At 41.1% G+C, this 20,046-nt stretch overlaps 1 protein-coding gene across 1 annotated transcript in view; it reads left to right on the plus strand.

Moving 5' to 3' along the window:
- glra4a (glycine receptor, alpha 4a) overlaps window positions 1–20,046 on the plus strand; it is an 81,063-nt gene that overhangs the window by 55,805 nt on the left and 5,212 nt on the right. Inside the window, exons 5-8 of the mRNA XM_033633722.2 lie at window positions 787–869; window positions 7,955–8,092; window positions 9,025–9,239; window positions 12,840–12,989. Of these exons, the coding sequence (XP_033489613.1) occupies window positions 787–869; window positions 7,955–8,092; window positions 9,025–9,239; window positions 12,840–12,989 (586 nt within the window). The remainder of the gene's footprint in view (window positions 1–786; window positions 870–7,954; window positions 8,093–9,024; window positions 9,240–12,839; window positions 12,990–20,046) is intronic.

Below are 20,046 nucleotides of genomic sequence, written 5' to 3' on the forward strand. Positions count from 1 at the left end.
CACTAATTTCACCCTTCTACGGACGCCGTCTCTTAAAAAATTAAATTAAATTTGTAACATTTTTTCAAGCTTTATATGTTTTAAAAGGATTTCATTGCATTTCTGTTTGCTTTAGGAGGAGGGAGACATACATAAACGTAGTCTCTCGTAGTTACGGATCAAACATCTTTGTGTGCACTAAATACACGACACAATTAATCCAGTGTTAGCAGAATCAATCACTGGGGTATCTGTAGTTGTTCTAATGCTGAGAAAGATATTGTGTCATCACAACACAGTAGCAAATGGGTGCCTGTGTGTATACTGCTGGCGGCTCTTGTCTCGCCTCTGGGCGATGCATTACAGCAGGTAATTACACAGTTTTCCTCCAGACAGACTCCCAAATAGCTCTCTCCCTCGCTTTCTCTTCTCTGAGGATTTTTTGAAGGCTTAATGCATCAACACCACAACAAATAAAAGTAGAGATGCCCACACCAATTACTTTGCCATTACTGTAGTGCGATGAGTAATCAAATAGTAGAGTAACTCAATGTTTCCCAATCTACTCTTTTTAAAAAAGAAAATCAGTTTGTTTTTTCAATTCCTCCGGTTTTATTGCATTGAACACTCCTGACTCATGGTGCATACTTTGCTAAACAAAGCAGCATGGCACTGATTTACTTCACTGTTCTTGTAATCTGTTAACCCATCATTTCTCCTTGTGGTGTCTTTTCCTTGAGCCCTTTTGTGCCTTCTGACATCCCCTATTGCTCCTCTTCTCTCTTCCAATCTGTTTCTCTGTCTCAGGCTGACTCTTACCCTGTCCTGCCCTATGGACTTGAAGAATTTCCCAATGGACATTCAGACCTGTACAATGCAGCTTGAAAGCTGTGAGTCTTCTTCTTTTCTTCCTCTTCCTCTTGTCTCATTTAGCCTACCTCTTTGATCTCCCTCCTCTTCCTGATTTCTACCTTTTGCCTGGCTTGTAAGTGCCTAATCTGGCTATAGGCTGTTATACATTTGTGTAATTATTGGGGATATATTAACAACTGGAGAATGTTTTTTGTTTTCTAAATGCACTAAAGAAACCTGAGCAAAAGTGTAAAGAATGGATTGGACACTGCAAACATTAGCATGCCGGGCTAACTAGCTTATTACCTACAGAAGCCTAGCATTATTTCCAATGCCAGTGCTTCATACTATATTATTTTGTGACTTGACCATTTTGTGAGGTGACAGGCTACATTTAAAATAATCCCCGTTCATGACAAACTCATCCACTTTGTTTCCCCAAACCTGTGGCCAGTGTTCCAACGGCTCATAATACCGAAGCTCCAATAGTCCAAAAAATGTGCATTGCTCCCAAGGGCCATTCCTCCGAAAATATGCATCACACTCTCTCAAACGGTAGTACATGGCTAGTTATTGTGAAGAATGACGTTATCGCACCTTTTTACTATGGCACCCACCCTAGGCCCTGATCAGACAGTTTTCATTTTGCAGGTTGCTAAATGAGCAAGGTGTGCCTTTTTTTTTTTTTTTTGGTTGAAGCCTGCACCGGTTAGACATAGCACTTTTTGCAGCAGTTTCTTTTAAATGGTTGCTAGGCAACCACCAAATCACCTGTCCTTAACGGCTATTTTTCTGTTAAGAAATCTGCAAAAAAAAATGGACAGGCGGCAGACACTTGGGGACTTGACACAGGGAAACTGAGATTACATGTAACCCTCAGAAAGAGGAAAAGTCACACCAGCTGGTCCAGGAGCTTTCCCTGCATGATGGTCAGTTCAAGGCTCATTTCTGGATGAGTCGTTTGACGATCTGATGTCAGTTGTCTGGCCTAATTACGGTTGTTAAAACATTAGGAAGGAGTTGAGGCTACAATTTGTTAAGCTATGTCTTGTAACTTCCCTCGGGCGACCATGAAAGTGAGCTGACGTAAGTTTCACACAAACCATGTACTCCACCACTTATTTTCATCGCCACCACAGAAAGCCTGCCTCTCAATTCAATGGGAAAAAAGCCAATGACATTTTTTTGTTCTACTCAGAGTTGAAGTTTTTTCAGCTTGAGGCGTTCAAGGAGCTCCTGCAAAGACAAAAGGTGCATAGAACGGAAAATGTGAGGCATTTAGCAACACCAAAGCAGCGAGCAAAACATTTCACTTCCATTAAAAACACAATTAAAAAGCCGCCCCAGACTCTCTGATAGGAGAGAGTACTCTGCCACTGATTGGCTAGTGCGTATTGCCTTTATAGGTTGGGTTGGTTAGGTTTAGGCATGAGGAGTGTTATTGGTAAGAATTAGAGTAGGAATATCAAGGTAATCCAATCAGAGGCAGAGAAGAGCCTCCATGAAGGTCCAATGAGTTCATTCTGCATAATTATTAGCCACGTGCTTCTGTCTGGGAGAGTGCCCTGGGAGAAATGGCCCTTCACAGCAATGCACATTTGGTTTTGGGATATCACGCTGTTGGACTAAACTTTCAGTCCAATTGGACAGTTCTTTGGACTAGTGGGGCTCCGGACTTGGTTGGTGTCTTTTGCCAAACACATTTGTTATTCATCACATTAATAGGTTTTCTCTTCAAGCATCAAAGGTGAAACATTTAATATTTCAAAATTACAAAGAATTATGAGAAGTAAATTCTTCCTCCATTTTCACTGCAATCTACATGGAAAGCTTGACAGGTGTACAAGCAGTAGGGGTGATGGGGCTTAACAACCGGTCAGTTCTTACATTTTTTTACTCTGTCACATTTACGAAAGCTTGAATTTTCAAGAGATGTACAAAAAGGCATTTGAAACCTTTTAAAAATGTTATTAGACTGATAAAACATAGGTGAATAATATTATTCTCCACTTCCAGTCCTCCCTTGCCTTTAGCAGAGATACCATCCGCCCTCATGAAACCAATTTCCAGGATATAAATAATAAAACTTTAATTTTGTATCCCTTTTATTATATGTGACCCACCCCCTGTGCCTAGAGGTGACCTAATTTCCTGTCAACGGGACAAAAGAATTTAAGTGAGGGAAGGGAAGGAGCACTCGCACCACAAAGTCACGGCACCTTTTCAGAAGCCTCTCTCACAAATAAATAAGTCAAGCTGAAAGCTGGTATCTCTGCGTCCTTATCTGATTCAACAAGAACAAGAGGTACTGGTTTGTATAGAGCTAGTTACTCCCTCTTTGTGCAGCAGGCAGCATGATTTATCTCTGCAAATTAACACAGGAACAAACAGATAAAAAAAAAAATCCAATAAATTTTGTGCAGGATTTACGTCAGCCAGCATAAAAACAAAAATAAAGACATTTTACCCTTTAGGAGTGTAAGAGAGAGAGGACTCAGGCAAACAGATGTGTGTTTAAATCAGCATTGTGTGTGTGTGTGTGTGTGTGTGTGTGTGTGTGTGTATGTGTGTGTGTGTGTTTGGCTAAGTGTATCACATCACACCGCCATTAAAGGAGACGTAATCATTCCTGATTAAAGGCCTGGTGAGGATACTTGGCCTTGTGTTGACAAGTGCTAGTACGCCACCCAAGGGTGTGATCACCTTGGCTAGAGCTCGATGTTAAGAGGATATTATAGCTTTTACTGCCACTACTGGAGCTGTGGAGACATGAGAAAGTGAGAGAGAGGCCGTATGGTGGTTGGAAAAAAAGACAGAGGAGAGTTATCTTTGGGGTTTGAGAGAGAGCCAAGGCCAATCTTCTTTTCTGGCCTTTCATGCCACGGGCTTATATGGATATATAAATAGAACCAACAATACAATTCTGCCTTATTCTGACACATCAAAGCCCCATATATGCAGCTTATACCACTTCACTTTGCCTTGAGCCATTAGCGTCCAGTAACTCTAAATCCACTTTGTAACTTACACCAAATGTGAAAAGCAAGACTGAAAATCTGGAGCACAGCCGCGGCTGCGATAGGATAGTGACTTTTACTGGGTGAACGGCGTTTTAAAGGGGACGTCCATTTCCGTCATTTTCAATGGTTTTCAAGTGGAAACTAACTTAACCATTGTCAAAAAGTGGTGACACAGGTTACAGCGCTGATCACCCCCTCCCACACACACACACAAGCGCTGTTTGCCGACTGTGTAAGCACAGAGTGAGAAAAGTGTTAGCTTAAGGTGGAACATAGTGATATTAAACCTGATTAACCACCTCGCCACCTCATTAGTCCGGTTCCCAAAGTTGTTCAATAACCCTAACTAACCAATCAATGGCAGTGGTTGACCAGCAACTCCTTGTTTCTGCAAAGTAAAATTACTGTTTCTGTTAAAGAAGTCTGGCAGCTATTAATCTATCAAGACAGATTCTGCAATTTACATTGTAGAATCTATCGGCAGCCCTGTGTGAAAGACGACTACAGAGGGGGTGAGGGCGGGTTTGAACGATGCTGCGCTTTAGCCAATCACAATGAAGGGGGCATGGCTGAGACGTGCAGGTGTCCCCAGGAAATGTGTACCTACAGAAACAGCAAGCTCCGCGTCCATAGCGACCGCTCCACCCAAAACGCCGTCTCATCAACGTGAATTTTTTTTTTTTCCAGCGGATGTCTTAGTTACAACATGATTGAGCAAACTGGAGTAGTTTCATGTCGTATCCGACAACGGGAGGCTTTTAACAGATGACGTCCTGATGTTAGCTTTGCTAACTGTCCCTGTCAGCTGCAGCCACTGATGCTTTCTAGACATCGTGATTTCCCATAACCAAATAAATACCACACATAGCAACACAAAACTGCTTTGCTGGCTCAATCATGTTGTAACTAAGATATCCACTGGAAAAATATTTTATTCACGGACCGTTAATTGAGTTATTACCTTATTTTTATACAGACTATGGTTATTACAGACACCGCTAACGGCTAACGTTAACAGCTAATGGTTAGCCCAGCTAATCTACGTTAACCACGTTATTAAGTACAAAACGTGCACACAGAAATAGTAACGTTTGTTCAATCATTGTGTTTATAGACTTAACAAACATCAGATTAGTCTACACAGTGATATAGTGACGTGAAAAATGTGATATATAGCTAAACTCTGCTGGTTTTCTACCCAAAGTATTTGTAAACAACACGGCAATTCCCTGGGGGCACTGCCGGAAGTGAAGGGCGTGAGCGATCGCCGAGGCCCCTGCACTTCCGTTAGTCGAAAAACTCCGGGGGGGGTTCACCGATGAATTTCCAGATTGGGCAGCTATAGACTGGAGCAGCAGCAAAAAATATTTTAGCCTCCATAAAAAAAGGGGAATCTAAAAAAAAGACAACATCAGATTAAGTGTATGCTATATTAAGATTATTTTACCCCTTTGCTTGCTGTCAGACAGCCCCTTCCAAAAGGGAACTGAAGTCGTCATCTGTGCTTTCTTTCTACATTTATGTCTTTAAGATGCTGTGGCGTACTCATTTTTAAAGGTAGCACAAAGATATTGGTATCTTGTGAAACTAGACAACCAATAGCACCCATTGGTACCAATCATGTCGGTGTAGCTTGATTGGCAACTACCCCAAACCTAGACTACATTTTAGCAAGGAGACAACTGGCATGACCATTTTTAAAGGGTCCTTTGAACTCTCACCTCAAGATATATGAATGAAAATGGGTTCTCTGAGTACCTAAGAGTTTCCCCTAAACTCGAGAGGGCTTGTTCCCAGTAAATGTTTTGTTCTTTACAATCAATGCACTTTTTAGAGCTGTATATTCGTCTTTTTAAGGAAAAGCACAGCCTGTATGTGTGATACAAATTGCTTAACACAAAGCAGGATTGTTGTGCAAGTCAAAATGTTAACTGTACTGGTATTAAGATCCAGAGACTCCAAACTCACTTCAGAGAAGTAGTGGCTATGTTGCCTCACACTTCTGTGTCTCAGCCAACTCTTGTTTCTCTTCTCGTGCACTGAGCTGAATTGCCAATCAGAGTGATTTCATTCACCGACAAGCTCCTCTTTTGCCGACATCAATTCAACATGTTGAATTGATAGAAAAAAAGCCTCATCAGTGCCGATGAGGGCCAGTGGTGCGGGACACACAGCACCATTGCGGGCGGCAGATGCTCACCAACAGCCCATCTTTGACCGACAGCTAACCGTCAGCTTGGTGTGTCAGTCTGTGCACATCAAATATTTATTAACATTAATTTTAAAATAAGAAACCAAAGTGTATCAGTATGCAACTCTTTAACCCCCTATATTGATATAGTTTTCAACTTGCCTACATACAACATCATAATACATTTTCTGAAATTCAAATATGGCTTTTGGTTTTGTTGTGCCACCACAAGATTGTCCATGGCCCTATCTGACCCATATCAAACATTTCTGAGGGCACCACTGCTAGAACATATGTACTTCTAACCAAAATTACCCCACGAAAAAAAAAAACTCTAAAAATAATGGAGCCTGCCTTTAACATGAAAAAAAAGACAGCATGTGACGACACTCATTACTCTACCTTGCTGAGATATTCCTCACATTCTGCCTCATGTTGCACCTCAAACACTATGTCAGTTATGCTTTGTTGCCTCTTAGCTGTAGCTGGTTGAAGAAAAGACCATTTCGGTGTCTAAGTAAAGCATTGGTATTCCTCTTGCCTATTACAGCAGGATGTGTGAATGACAGTGAACTGTCCTCATGAACAAGATGAGTTTGTCTTTGTTGTGTTGTTTTTCCCGGTGTGTGGGCAGAGTGGGGTATAACATTTTGAATAATTGATGTCTTTGTTACTCAGGCCCCAAAGCGTCCCTGTGGACATCGGTATTATTCAGATGTGCAAGAGGTGCTGCATTGTTGTTGCATGTGGCATGCATTTTTAATACACTTTCATCAGGTAGCTGTGAGAAGGAGTGCGACGTTCAAATAGAGCAGCTGTGTGTGGAAGCAAATATGATTATTGATTTTTCCAGGGTGGTTTAATAAACTGTATATTTACTCACAGAAATTAATACATATACCATTATGTTACACTTTGTGCATTACTGTTACTGCATACACTAACCAGCTCAGTCTGTGTCAGCACATACAGCATCTACCACTGTCACAGGCAGATATGCTCCTCATGTCCCCCTTTATTCTGTAACCTTCAAGCAACAGCAACATGACTGGAGCTGTGCTGGGTGACCTTTACTGTGACAAACATGATGGCAGAGGGTAGCTGGTAGCTGGACAGATGGGCAAAAGCGGCATTATATCACCACAATCTTCCAAGTTCCATTCTCTCTCTCTCTCTCTCTCTCTCTCTCTCTCTGGGTCTCATTAGGCAGTGTTTCTGATGTTTCTCAGGCACAGATGTTATTCTATGGTAACAAGATCCCAGTAAGAGTGCGGTGTAGGGAAGAAATTGGGTTAAGGAGGAGGAAGAAGTGGATGAGGACCACAGTGAGAGTCATAAAAATAAGAATATTAATCAGTGAGTGTAGTGTTGTGCTTGATTTTATGCAGTATTTTGAAACATGCACTAAAACACATTGTTTTTGAGATACATATAGCAACAAGAAACGTCAGCGTTGTATCCTGTGACTGATGCTTCTACTTTATAGTCAGTAACCAGTATACAGCCTTGTTTTCATGTCTACTTATAGCACTTGTACTGAAAGTCAGTTTAATGCTGAAAATGATGGAGTGCAATTGCAAGTAAAATGCATCTCCCCAAAATTGTATTAGCATCTGAGCACTAACAGCAGTTTTATGAAGATTTGTCTGAGATATTGTATATTAGAGGCTGTCTAGACAAAATAATAAACTATAGAGCATCATATCCCCCTCTTTGGCAAGTTGATGTAATTTAGAAGAATGCACGCCACGGTGAAATAATGAGATGTATATGCCAGAATTTGTCTTAAATTATACGCAAGATACATAAAAGAACAACAGGAGAATTTATAGAGTGAAAAGATGACACACTTCTAACTGCGTCTTTCTCATTTAAATATCCTCTCTTTATCTCCTCTGCTCTCTTTTCACAGTTGGTTACACCATGAACGACTTGATCTTTGAGTGGCTGTCTGACAACCCCGTTCAGGTGGCTGATGATCTCACCCTCCCACAGTTTGTGCTTAAAGAGGAGAAGGATTTGGGCTACTGCACTAAGTATTACAACACAGGTACATAATGAATTCCATTTGCGATGTTGAGAAACCAGGGACCCCACGCTGAAAATCCAAACTGTAATTGAGTGCTTCAGCTTATTTCCTCTCCGGAGGCATGTTGAAGGAAGATAGGTGTGCAATGGAGACTCTGCAACTTGAGCACTGCTTACTGTTGGTTGTTGTTGGGATTTAACCTATGACGTCCTGTATTGGTATATATGGAAGCCAAATATTGTTCTCCACAGCAGAATATACGCCAGATGGGACATGCCATTAAGCTAAAAGAGACACATGTATATAAAAAGCAAAGTAATACTATAAATATAATAAATTAGATCATTACAAAGATAGTCCAATGAGGTAGTGCAGTTAGACAGAGGACAGACAGTGGACAGCATCTTTATCGTCTCCTATTATGCCATCCCAGCAGTAATTAAAAAAACAATGTTGTCCTTACAGTCTGGCATCACCAGACCAATTTGCAAATGTGAATTCGTCTGGAACCTCTCAGTTCATTTTCAATTTCCAAGGGCCATTATCAACAGCCATAGATCAAAATGCCTCTGTACGTGATTAGACAGACCTACAACCAATCAGAGCGAGGAAACGTGACAGAGTGCTCAGCTGTGATGGTGTAGCATCAATATATCTGAACAAGTGTTGCTATTTTTGCCATCAGACTTTGAAAAAGGTACTTCAACAGAAAGTTTCACATTGGCTGCAGCTTTCTTGGTCATTTTCCAAAATGCCTCCTAGTTGTCTTGTCCCTGGCGTGAGCGCAAAGACTCTGCATGTTGTCAGTCATTGTCTGATACATGCCCAGTATTAGAAAATCTGTTTTTACAGGAGGGGGACCAGACACATCTGCGAGAGCAAATAAGACATGAGCTCACAGATTCGTCTGGTTATTGTCGCACGACAGTTCAATGTATGTCATGTGTCTGCAGGTAAATTCACCTGCATCGAGGTGAAGTTCCACCTGGAACGTCAAATGGGCTACTACTTGATCCAGATGTACATCCCTTCCCTCCTCATCGTCATTCTCTCGTGGGTATCTTTCTGGATAAACATGGACGCTGCACCAGCCAGAGTGGGTCTGGGCATAACCACTGTGCTGACAATGACCACGCAGAGCTCTGGTTCAAGGGCCTCACTGCCCAAGGTGGGTCTGCAGACTTTTGACCAAGATGTATGATAGTGTGTGCGTAGTGGAAGGCAGATTCATTGTTGCAGGAGGTGTATTTACTGAGCAAACAAGAACTTTAAGATGATTCTATTTAGTGGGGTCATAGTTTTGAAACAGATGTTGGCTATGGAAGAAACAGTATTTCTGAAAATCAATGAAGCACAAAGAAAAAGCAAGTTATCTGCTATAGAGCTTGAAATACCGGTTACAGAAACTATTAACCCTTTGAAACCTATAGCGACATCACTTCATTTGTGCTGCTTTCAGATGCCTTTTGCAAGTATTTAAACTTTTAAACTCATATTGATGCGATTTCTTACAAAAACATGGGAAAAAAGGTAATGAGCAACTTGGTAAGAAAGGTCCCACACATTGCCCAAAAAAAAAAAAAAAAATCTTTTTCAGAATATTATTTTTAAAAATTAGTGAAAAAAGAAAAAAAAAATAGGGAAAAACTATATTGATTATTATTATTATTATTATTATTATTATTATTATTATTACTTATTTAAAATCATGGTACAGAATTAATAATTATTAATCCATCATTCCCTTGTTTATTTATTTATTTGTAACTTTATTTTCTTTCCTTTTTATTTATTTATTTATTTTACTAATTTTAATGTTTTGGATTTTCTCTTTTTACTAATTTCTTGCAAATCTTTGGGGTCATTTCTTTTGTTGCTCATTGCCTTCTTCCCATGAAAGAAATGAAGACAATTTGCTCAGGTTTTAAAGGGTTAAATGAAACTGTAATCGTATGCTCTTCTTCCTCCAATTAACGAATATGTGTGAGAGGAAGTAGACTTGACATAATGCTATCAGCTCAACAAAAAGGTCAGTGACTAAATGAAGAATTAAAAAAATCTAATGAACACATTATGGCCTGAAACTCTTCTGACATTTTGTTCTGACATATCCCCCCAAAAGTGATTCATGATATACAAATAACATTACCTTTTGTACCTGATATTTCCTGACAGGCTGACAAGGCTGATCCACATGCTCCATGAAACAAGTGACAGATGCGCAGTGGATTACTGAGGACTGCAAAATGTATACGGGTTGTGTCTACTAAAGTTAAATGAAAGATGCATTTGGAGCGAGCTGTAGGAAAGGATGACCTACTAGAGCATATTAAGTTATGAAATGCTGACTATGCATGAGGCAGTTCCTGATTTAGGACAAGGCCAGAGACTAACGAGGGAGCAGACAAACAAGGGCCAGGTGGGGTGAGGACACTGGCATGTGAAAGACATGCAGGGCAGGGCGCACAGATCTCTGGGGAGAAGGTCAGAGAGCAGCGGAGAGACAGATTGTGTTACACCAACATGACGGTAAACATTTTTTTTGCTGATTGGCTAAAAATGTGTTTTAGAATACTTTGACGTTGGATGACCAGCCAACAGTTTAACCAACGCTCTAACACAGTGCACAAGGTATATTAGATTGTAACCATACCAACTTCAGCCCGGTGCTACATCACCAGTTAACTCTCACTGATGGTTGTAGAGTTTGACTGCTTTGTGTGCACTTTGACCTGAGGAAGTTTTTCTTCTTTAACTTTATTTAAAGGGGGATAAAAACGTTAACAGCCAGGAATTCTACATCAGGAACACCCTGTTCACATCTTTACAGCTACGCACACCCGCACCTGTAAGTTGACCAGTACAACTGTACATTTATCTGCCAGCCACTGAGCAGCTCCAGTGGAGCAGTTGGGGGTTAGGTGCTTTACTCAAGGACACCAAGTGGTGGTAATGTGAATTTCCTCACCTAGATTTAACCAATGGTTCCTGAACTCTATGGCTTGCGACCCCTTAAAACAAAGAGATGTCTCAACGCAGGTTTTAGCCGTAATGTGCAAGTTGTTCCATCTTTCTTTGTTTCATTAAGCTCAGTTCAGACCAATGATTCGCAACGAGACTAAACCATTTTAGAGGGTTGCAGAGAAAAGTTGCAGCAGTCTTAAGTGGCCAGTCTGAGCTTGACTCAAGCTGGCTGATGATGTCACCTGCAACTCAGCTGGTCAAATCGCTGGTGGCTGCTTTTAGAATGTAAAGCACATCACCTGTTTGTACAGCCAATCGGCTTGTAGTGAAGTCCGCTGGTCAAATCAATATCAAAATTGCTGTGGCAGGTGCTCCGTCCCACCGAGCCCTTTGTTTCCTGTGGGTCTGTGGGTCTGTGGGTCGCTGCTGCTGCTTGCTGTATGTGCTTATACCCCACCCACACAGACACACATTGACTGATTAATTGGCACTGGTTATTTATATTAATGTGGCGTATTTATTATGAATAAAGTCCATCTGATGCTTGCTTTGCTAGTGTTTTTCACTGTTTCATCACTACTACAAACTCAGCTGTAATCAGTATCTCACTATCGCTATCCTTATTCATATTTTAAGAAGCTACAAATTATATTCAGCCACAAAATAAGTCTGAAAAGATGTAAATGAGAACAGCAGTACAGAGAGTTGTTGCATAGGGATGATACACTGCTTCATCTAGTTGCATTGGTGTGAACCAGCAGGTTTTCAGAACGTTGCAGAACAGCGCATCGCAAGTTGTCTGTTTCAACTCATCTTGGCGCCAGTCCTTGGTCTGAACTGGGCTTTAGGGCCTGAGCACGAAAGTGCCAGGGCCCAACGGTCCCAGGAAGTCAGGGAAGTCCGGCTTGTGTGATAACGACGTGCGTGAAGGTGCAAGGTTTGGTACAAAGAAAATAGTTCCTACATGAAACTGCTGACAACAAAATCTTTGGATGATCTTGACTAACCAGGTCATGATTTCTGTAAAGAGACATTGCTGTTGAGTTTTTCAAATGTATTTCTGGCGCTTTGAGCACCACAAGCCAAGTGCCATCTGGTCCCATAATATTTAAAAGAGCGCAGACATCTTACAGCCGATATCTACATTACTCTGCAACTCACACTCATACAATCCAGATAGATAAACAGTGCAGCAGGCAAAAGGAAAAAAACATGTATTTCTGATTTGGGGCGAACTGTCCCTTTAAGGGACAACTCTGGAAGGAAGGAATCAAACAAAAATATTATTAGGAGTATTAGAGAACCTTGTCAATAGGTGTTAAGTGGCATGTTAACACAGCAAAAAACAATGTATTACAGCTGGAGTATGAGATTGTAATGCAGAGGAAGTTGATTAAATCATGACTGAGATGTCTCCAGAGTTTGTACCCTACTGATGCGTCACTTTGCTGTTTTGCTCCCCCCAACATTTACGCCTGTATCTGTAACAGTCAGCAAACTGCTGCTCAATTGAGTGAAGTTTCCACACAATGCATGCTCAGTGGGCGTCGCTGATTTGCTGTGACATATCTTCTCTCGTGAACTACCGAGCGGGGGCTTCCCTCAAGTCTTGAGCTATGACCTGTCTCCTGGCTATGTGTCACTGCCCACATCCCTCTGACTCACTACAACTCTAGACCATCCCCAAGATGTATGTCATGACGTGCCGGCGCTGAGAAACGGGTAGTTTGTGAACAACCCGTGGATTATCGGTTAGCCTCATTGACTGACTGCTGATGACTTTGTGACCTCGTTTGTTTCCCAGGTGTCCTATGTGAAGGCCATTGACATTTGGATGGCGGTGTGCCTTCTGTTTGTGTTTGCTGCCCTGCTGGAGTATGCAGCAGTCAACTTTGTCTCAAGGCAACACAAGGAGTTCATCAGGCTGAGGAAAAAGCAGCGGCAGCAAAGAATAGTAAGTGTAAATCACACACACACACACACACACACACACAGGCACAGGCTAAAGCTTGCTTACACACATGCCTAAACACACATTGTGGCAGATTTTGTAAGTAAGCACAAGAAACACACGCACACACACTCCAGTTCTTGTCAGCCTCTATAACACTGACTTATGCCTCTTGTTATTGTGGGGCGCTGTATATTCAGGAACTGACAACATCAACACGCTACAGCTGGCTGTCATATTACATGAGGCAGATCAGCTCATTTCAGTTCAGCTCGTTTCCATGGCGAGCACTGACCTGTGAAGAGCCTTTGTGATCCTTTCTCTCCGTCACTACATTTGACACAGAGCAACAGCCTATCCTACAGACCCTGTGACACCGGGATACCCTAACCCTGCATTCACATGACATGTTGTGGTTCAGTATGAGATGCTTCAACTGCATTTTTTTTCCTGCTTTTGTGTAACATTCAACTTACTGTACCTGACTCAGAATTATGTCAGTCGAATCAGATTTGGCTGCTCAAAATGAATATTTGACAATTCAGGGTTTTTTCAGTGTAAAAGTTTGAACATGCTCCAATGGGTGTTCAGTGTGACAGCAGCATTCACATTATAGTAACAAGCTAACAAACAAGCTAACTGCACCAACGATGGCTCTGAAATGTGCAACATTTTTTTCCAACACCAGATGTCAAACAAAAGCCAGAGACTGTCATATTAAGTTGCTGTAAGAGAGAAGATAATGTTATTTTGGAGCCTTTCGGTGCAAAGTTTCTTCCCCTCTGTGGGTAACTGTACCAAAGAGTATCGTCAAAGTCAAGAGCCCTCACTCCGCAGCAAAATCTGGGGACCAAAATGTCCCCAGAAGAACATGCATACAAAAATGACTGCTCAACTTGAAGCAATCCAGTTGATGAGCACTGATCAACAACTAGTTTCTTTAGTTAGGTCTCTTTACTTACTTATTTATCTTTAAAGTGTTCTTCTGTACCATACTCTAATAGACTGGTACTGGGATAATGGTTTTTTTTATGGGCTAACTCGAAAGCTAGCATCGCCCTGGTTCCATTGGGATTTTTCCATTCCACCCAGTTACCAGAAGAAAATGTTTGCTCTGTGCGTTTCTGCAAACCAAAACGTTACATTTGCACGTTTCATACATGTCGTGTCAAAGGGAGGTAGTACAGGAGCTGACTTTGTCATCTAGAGGTGGAGGGGACGGTTGATGACGCGCCACCTAGGCAAGACGCCTGCTGACCTGCAGACCAATGTTCGAGACCAACAAACAACAAAACTGGTTGTCTTTTAGTTCATCATTACTGTGTTTCCAGCAGCTTTTTAGTCACTTAATGTGGATGTTTTTCAACAACTCTTCACTGTTTTTCCAGCAGGGAAAGTGCCACAAAATGCAGGTATTTTAAGCCAAAACATGATCTTTTTCTGACCGTAACCAAGAGGTTTTTGTGTCTAAATCTAACCACAAGTTAACCACAGCATCGTCAAAAAGTGTAGTTTCCGTTACATGATCACAATAATGCACAAATGTTACATATCCGTGGTTTGCAGAAATGTACAACGCCAACATTTTTTGGCAATTGGGTTTGGTGTTTTCTGATTTATGTTTTGGCATACAACCAAATATGAAAATCTCTCGAGCTTGTGTAAACCACAGACCTTATTATATTATAAATACCCAGTGTCCTCATGATGATAGAACCAGAAGTGCAAAAATGCTAACTCATTTCTGGGTGTTAGGACTCATTCTTACATTATCAGGCATTAAAGTCCTTGAAAACCAGGCCTTGAGTAAGAAGTCCATCCGAGTGAGTAACAGCAAGCTCACTAGGTTGGATATTGCAACATTTTCATATCACTTTAAAAAAAATTCTCTCGTTATCTTGGCTTCATTTATCATCCGAACATACATTGACTAAATTGGTTCCATGTGTTGAATGATGATTATCAAGGCAAAAACCTTGTAAGCTGACAAATAAAAGCGTTCACAGAGAGGTGAGAGACTTTGTGTGACACAGAAAGGTTTGTCTCGAGACAAAACAACTTGAAAATCCCATTAAACCAGCTCACAGGCTGGGCAGCCTCTCAGACTCATGGCAAAGTTCCCTGTAAAAGGCAGAAGAGTCCAGCAGATTTCCCGGACAGCCTGCCCTCCTGCATCGATACAGGAGAGAGAAAATGATGCTTTGTAGAGGAAAAGATTTCCCCTGTCCACATCAGTTGCACAATTACTCCCACTGAGGAGCGTGAGGTCGCAAACTATCCATCTGAGAGGTATTGATGCACGACTCGATGTGTACTAGAGAGAGGTTGGGAATCTGATGGAGTGTACAAATCCCAGACTGACTAGCTTTAATCAATGCACTCTGCCAGCTTTGTGTTTGACATCTCTGGTGTTCTCTAAGCCAAACAGCTATAGCAAGTATATCCACACAGCCTTCAGAATGACAAAAATAAAAAACAGAGCTCCCATTTATAGTCCTTACAAAAATAACTTCAACCGGCTCCTTGAGGATTCTTTATTCGTCTTCAAAGCCAGTTCCCTAAACGAACAGCCGCAGATAATGTCCTGTATTATCACACTCAGAGTGCCTCTTTAATTAAAAGCTGAGAGTGTCTGCTTGAGTTTGTTGTTCGAATTTGAAGTTTGCATCTTTAATCACTTTATTTTTGGCACAGCACAGGTAGGTTTTCCATTTAAATAAAGCAGGGGAAGTTCATGTTCCAGGCAAAATGCGAAGGGCCGTGTCTAAAACAAATTATAAATTCAACACTAACGAATTTCTCTCTTACAAGAGACGCAGAAACTTTTGTTTTACAACTAAAGATGAAAGAAGGAGCCATAACTCTTACTTCAATTTGTCTACCTTCCTTTTCCAATGGAGGTGTTTGCCAGTCCGCCTGGGAGTGTTGAGTCGTTGCGGAAAGCGAATTACCTCCCTGGTAACAACTCAGCCTACAGGAACCTGAATCAGCCCTGCAGCGCCTGTGCCAGGGTAAAAGACTGAACCCTATTTCAACCCTGACTTTCAATCCCAATATTTGTCCAGTAGAGTCTTCCAAATAGATTGTGTCGTGCAACTGTCACTTCAAACCTGAATATATCCTGGCATCTCTCCCACAACCAAATCCACTCTGTGCTGATCTCGTCCTGTCATTACAGCCCCGTCCGACCTTCTGCCCCTTCATACCAACGTTACTACCTTGGAATTCTTGCCCTTTATTCTTTCCCAATGTGTAACTTGTTTTTCAGGCTAATATAAATTCAACATGCACTTCCTCCTCTTGTTCTCTCCTTGTAGAACTTTTAATCTCATTTTTCTTTCCAGGAATGGGGGCATGTATTAAAGGCAGAACAATAGTTTTGTCTTTATTTTCTTAATCATCTAATTAAGATAAGACAAAAGATAATCCTTTATTAGTCCCACAGCATTACAGCAGCAAAGGGGAGAGTGCCAAAACAAGAAGCATCAGCAAAAACAAAAAAGCAAGATAAAATAAATCAGTACAAATTGAAAAAGCAAAATATAAGTAGACTGACTGAACGGTAGAATTCACATGAATGCACATAGGAATTATTGATGTAGCTCAGTTTAGTTTGTATTGATTTTGTGCATGAATGACGAATGTCAGTTGTCTAAAAACATGAGTTCAACATTTTGGGAAACAGGTTGGCTCACGTTTCTTGACAGGACTTGAAGGACAAGATTGGCACCAGTACGTATATAAAGCTTCAGTCAGCAGCGAGTAGCCAATTAGCTTAGCAATAAAGACTGTAAACAGGGGGAAACAGCTAGCCTTGTGCTGTGAGGTACAATGACCAGATGTACCAGCAATGAGAGTATTGCCTACTGCACGCACCATAAGAGGGTACTGGTCATAGTGGTCATTCACAGTGAAAATGCTGATGTAAAAGATAATATTATGACGGCCAAACATACATGGCGACTACAAGCAGCTTGGGCCAGTGACACAAAACACCCTAAGTTAAGATTTTCCTCAAAGTCCTAGCTAAGGACTTAAAATGGGCTGCACAAACCACCCGTAAGTCTTCTCCTTAAGGTTTCCCTTAAAATGTTTACTTAAGTATTTATGGTTTTTTTCCTTATCTTAGTCTTATACTTAAGGAATCCCTAGACTGTTGCACAAAAGATCTTAGCAATCCAAAGCAAGGTTGCAAAAAAAGAAAGAAAAAAAAAACTTAAGGTGCTTTTGACTCTCTTAACTGCAACATGACCAAGTTCATGGTGATAAATGAAAAAACGAACATACCCTGAGAAGAGTGTTCTGTGACCAGGAGAATCCAATGGATGCGCTTTTGATTTGATTTTATAGATTTGACTGAATTTATTTTCTTTGCAGTTTCTTCCCACAATCTTTCTTTGTTTTCTGGTATTTCGGGACCAAATTTACTTTGTAGTTCCTTCAAAAGTGTAATCTTTTCCTCCTCTGACCAATATGGTTTTCTTGTCTTCTTTTCACTCTAACTATAAGCCAACTTTTTGAGACAATAACAGGCATCACAAGTGTAAATCTGAGCAAACAAACAATCTCCATGGCAACTTTTACCACTGTAAAATCTCTTTCAATGCAGTAAATCAATTAACATTTTCCTCTTCTTTTAAGGTGTTCTGTGCAACTGTGTAAGTCCCTCAGCAAAGGAGAAATTAAGCCTTAAGTGTCATTCTCAAAGAGAAAACTTAAGGTGTTTTGTGCAACCGATCCCTGGTCTTATGTGTTAGTATTACAATTTCGTCTGCTGAGGCCCTGTCTGTCAATGGTGTTAAAAGGTGCAGCTGGTAGATGTGTCAAGCCCTGAAATAAAATTCTTGTATCCTAATGACAACTCCCATGTTGTGTGCTTGACATGCATGTGCACATACACAAATGTGTGGTATGCTTAAGGGTCCCGGGTTCGGGGTTTGAAAAGATGGCCACACTCCTGTCACAAGGTAACAACATGTGCCTACCAGCACCTCTAAAGGCACCAGTTAACAGCTTTCAAGTGTAAAAATGAAATGTGTTACCTTTGGACAGAGCCAGGCTAGCTGTTCCCCATCTTTAGCCAGAAGCTAAGCTATTATATATTTACTTAACAGACATGACAATTTAATGTTCAAACTCTTAGCAAGAAAGCGAATAAGCATATTTTTGAAATCACTTTATTGTTAGCATTATTTATATCCAAACTGTCACAGATCACTCCTTGCAAACAGCCCCTTCCATAGTAACCTCATCACACTGTGCTCTGTGGAGAATAATCAGTCTCAACTGATCTTATGCCAACAAATCACAAAGTGTGTAGCTGCCGCTGAGAGCACAGACGATAAGCACTTATTATCTTTAGAGAAACGCACCATTAGAGTTTAGCACATGATGTACTGTATCGTTTAGGAAGGAGTAGGAGGGATAATTAAGCTATGCTAGAAGAGCTACAACTTCCTACCCCCCGGTTGTATGGTGCAATTTGTCATCGGGACAACAGATAGTTAGTAACCATCAAATTACTCACAACCAGGTTATTGTAAGGAAGAGGAAGTTTACTGTAAATGAAGTCTTTAGGTAAACAGTGAAAGTGCGAGCTAAAGGGCAGCTGGCAGAGGTTAGGGGAGGTTTTAGAGGATTAAATGAATATACTGTGCAGGTACAGACAGGTGGAGACAGGTGTGAAATACTTAGTAGCATTGGACCTTTGACAGGAGCTGAGAGTGTCTCACTGCCAAGTCTGTCCGGCACCGAGATGGGAAGTTCGGCAGAGTACCAGAGACCTGCCAGGGTCAGTGAGAGAGAAACAGAGAGAGGGGAGGGGACACAGGGATCAGAGCTTTCAGGGCACTTCACACCGACTACTAATCATCCAATTTAGATCCCACATCTTCACTTTCCCCTGCTAAAGTGAATCTCTCAAAGTGTCAGAGGGCTGTCAGAGTTAAGCTGCATGTCTATTAATATTCTCTTCAGAGGGCGGGAACAGTGTCTCATTCACTGTAAGGGGAAAAAAAGCGCGGCACCATTCATCAAAGCAGAATGCCAAGTGCAAGTTTTTTTGGTGAGGTGGAGATCATGACTTTTTATTAATAGGCATTTTGAAAGGTCTATCATTCTGCTACTTTGAGAGGTGGAAAGGAGAGATGGAGGTTAATTTTTTGATTAACTCTCTGAATTATAATTTTCTCTCTTCCTCCTAATGACGATGCCCTCCGATTCTCCTCTTTGTGCCAGAGAAACTTCAAAAAGCTTAATTGAAGACAGTTTATCTTAGGCTAGTGCTTCTCATGTATTACCATTGCATGTTTGAAAATCCCAGAAGGTCGTTACACCCCACGGTACTCTGAAGGTACTCTCAAAATTCTCAAAAACTCTAACATCGTGCTGCACAACAATGAAAGATTTTTAACCCGTTTCCCAAGTTGCGACGATAATTCCTAATCCAAACAAACAGGGCAACAATCACATTTTGTCTTTGGTTAATTAATACAACACGTATTCATTTCATCTCATATTTGTGGACGCTTCCTGAAAGCTTATGGATAGGGACCAAACGGAGATTGTGGAGGCAATGTAGTGTAGTTCAAGCGAAATACGACCAAAGGAGATGACAAAGAACTTTAAATAATGGTGGAACAGAACAAATCTGTAATATGATAATAATATATAGTAATAATAGTGTAAAGACTTCTCCATCCACATGTCGGGATGTATATAATGGTTGCGCAGACCACCACCATCTACAACACTGCCTCCGTTTGAAGGTGCAATATTATGATCTCCAGCGTCACCTCGTTCATTTTCATGTGAAACTTTTGACTCTGCCCTCTAGTGGCATCTATTGGCCGTCTCCATAGCAACATAAAGGACACATGGAAGCGTGAGGACAATGACGCTTACAGTGTTTGAAACGCATGTATTTTCGTACGTAAGGGTACAAATAAGTCCTAAATATGTCAATATCCGTACCTTTGATGAAGGAAAATCCTCATTTGAGTAGCTGTGTTTTGTGACCAAAAATGTTCTGAGGCACAACCCTGAGATTGTTCTGTTCTCT

Source organism: Epinephelus lanceolatus, chromosome 7 (assembly GCF_041903045.1).
Source record: "Epinephelus lanceolatus isolate andai-2023 chromosome 7, ASM4190304v1, whole genome shotgun sequence".
Classification (NCBI taxonomy): Eukaryota; Metazoa; Chordata; class Actinopteri; order Perciformes; family Serranidae; genus Epinephelus; species Epinephelus lanceolatus.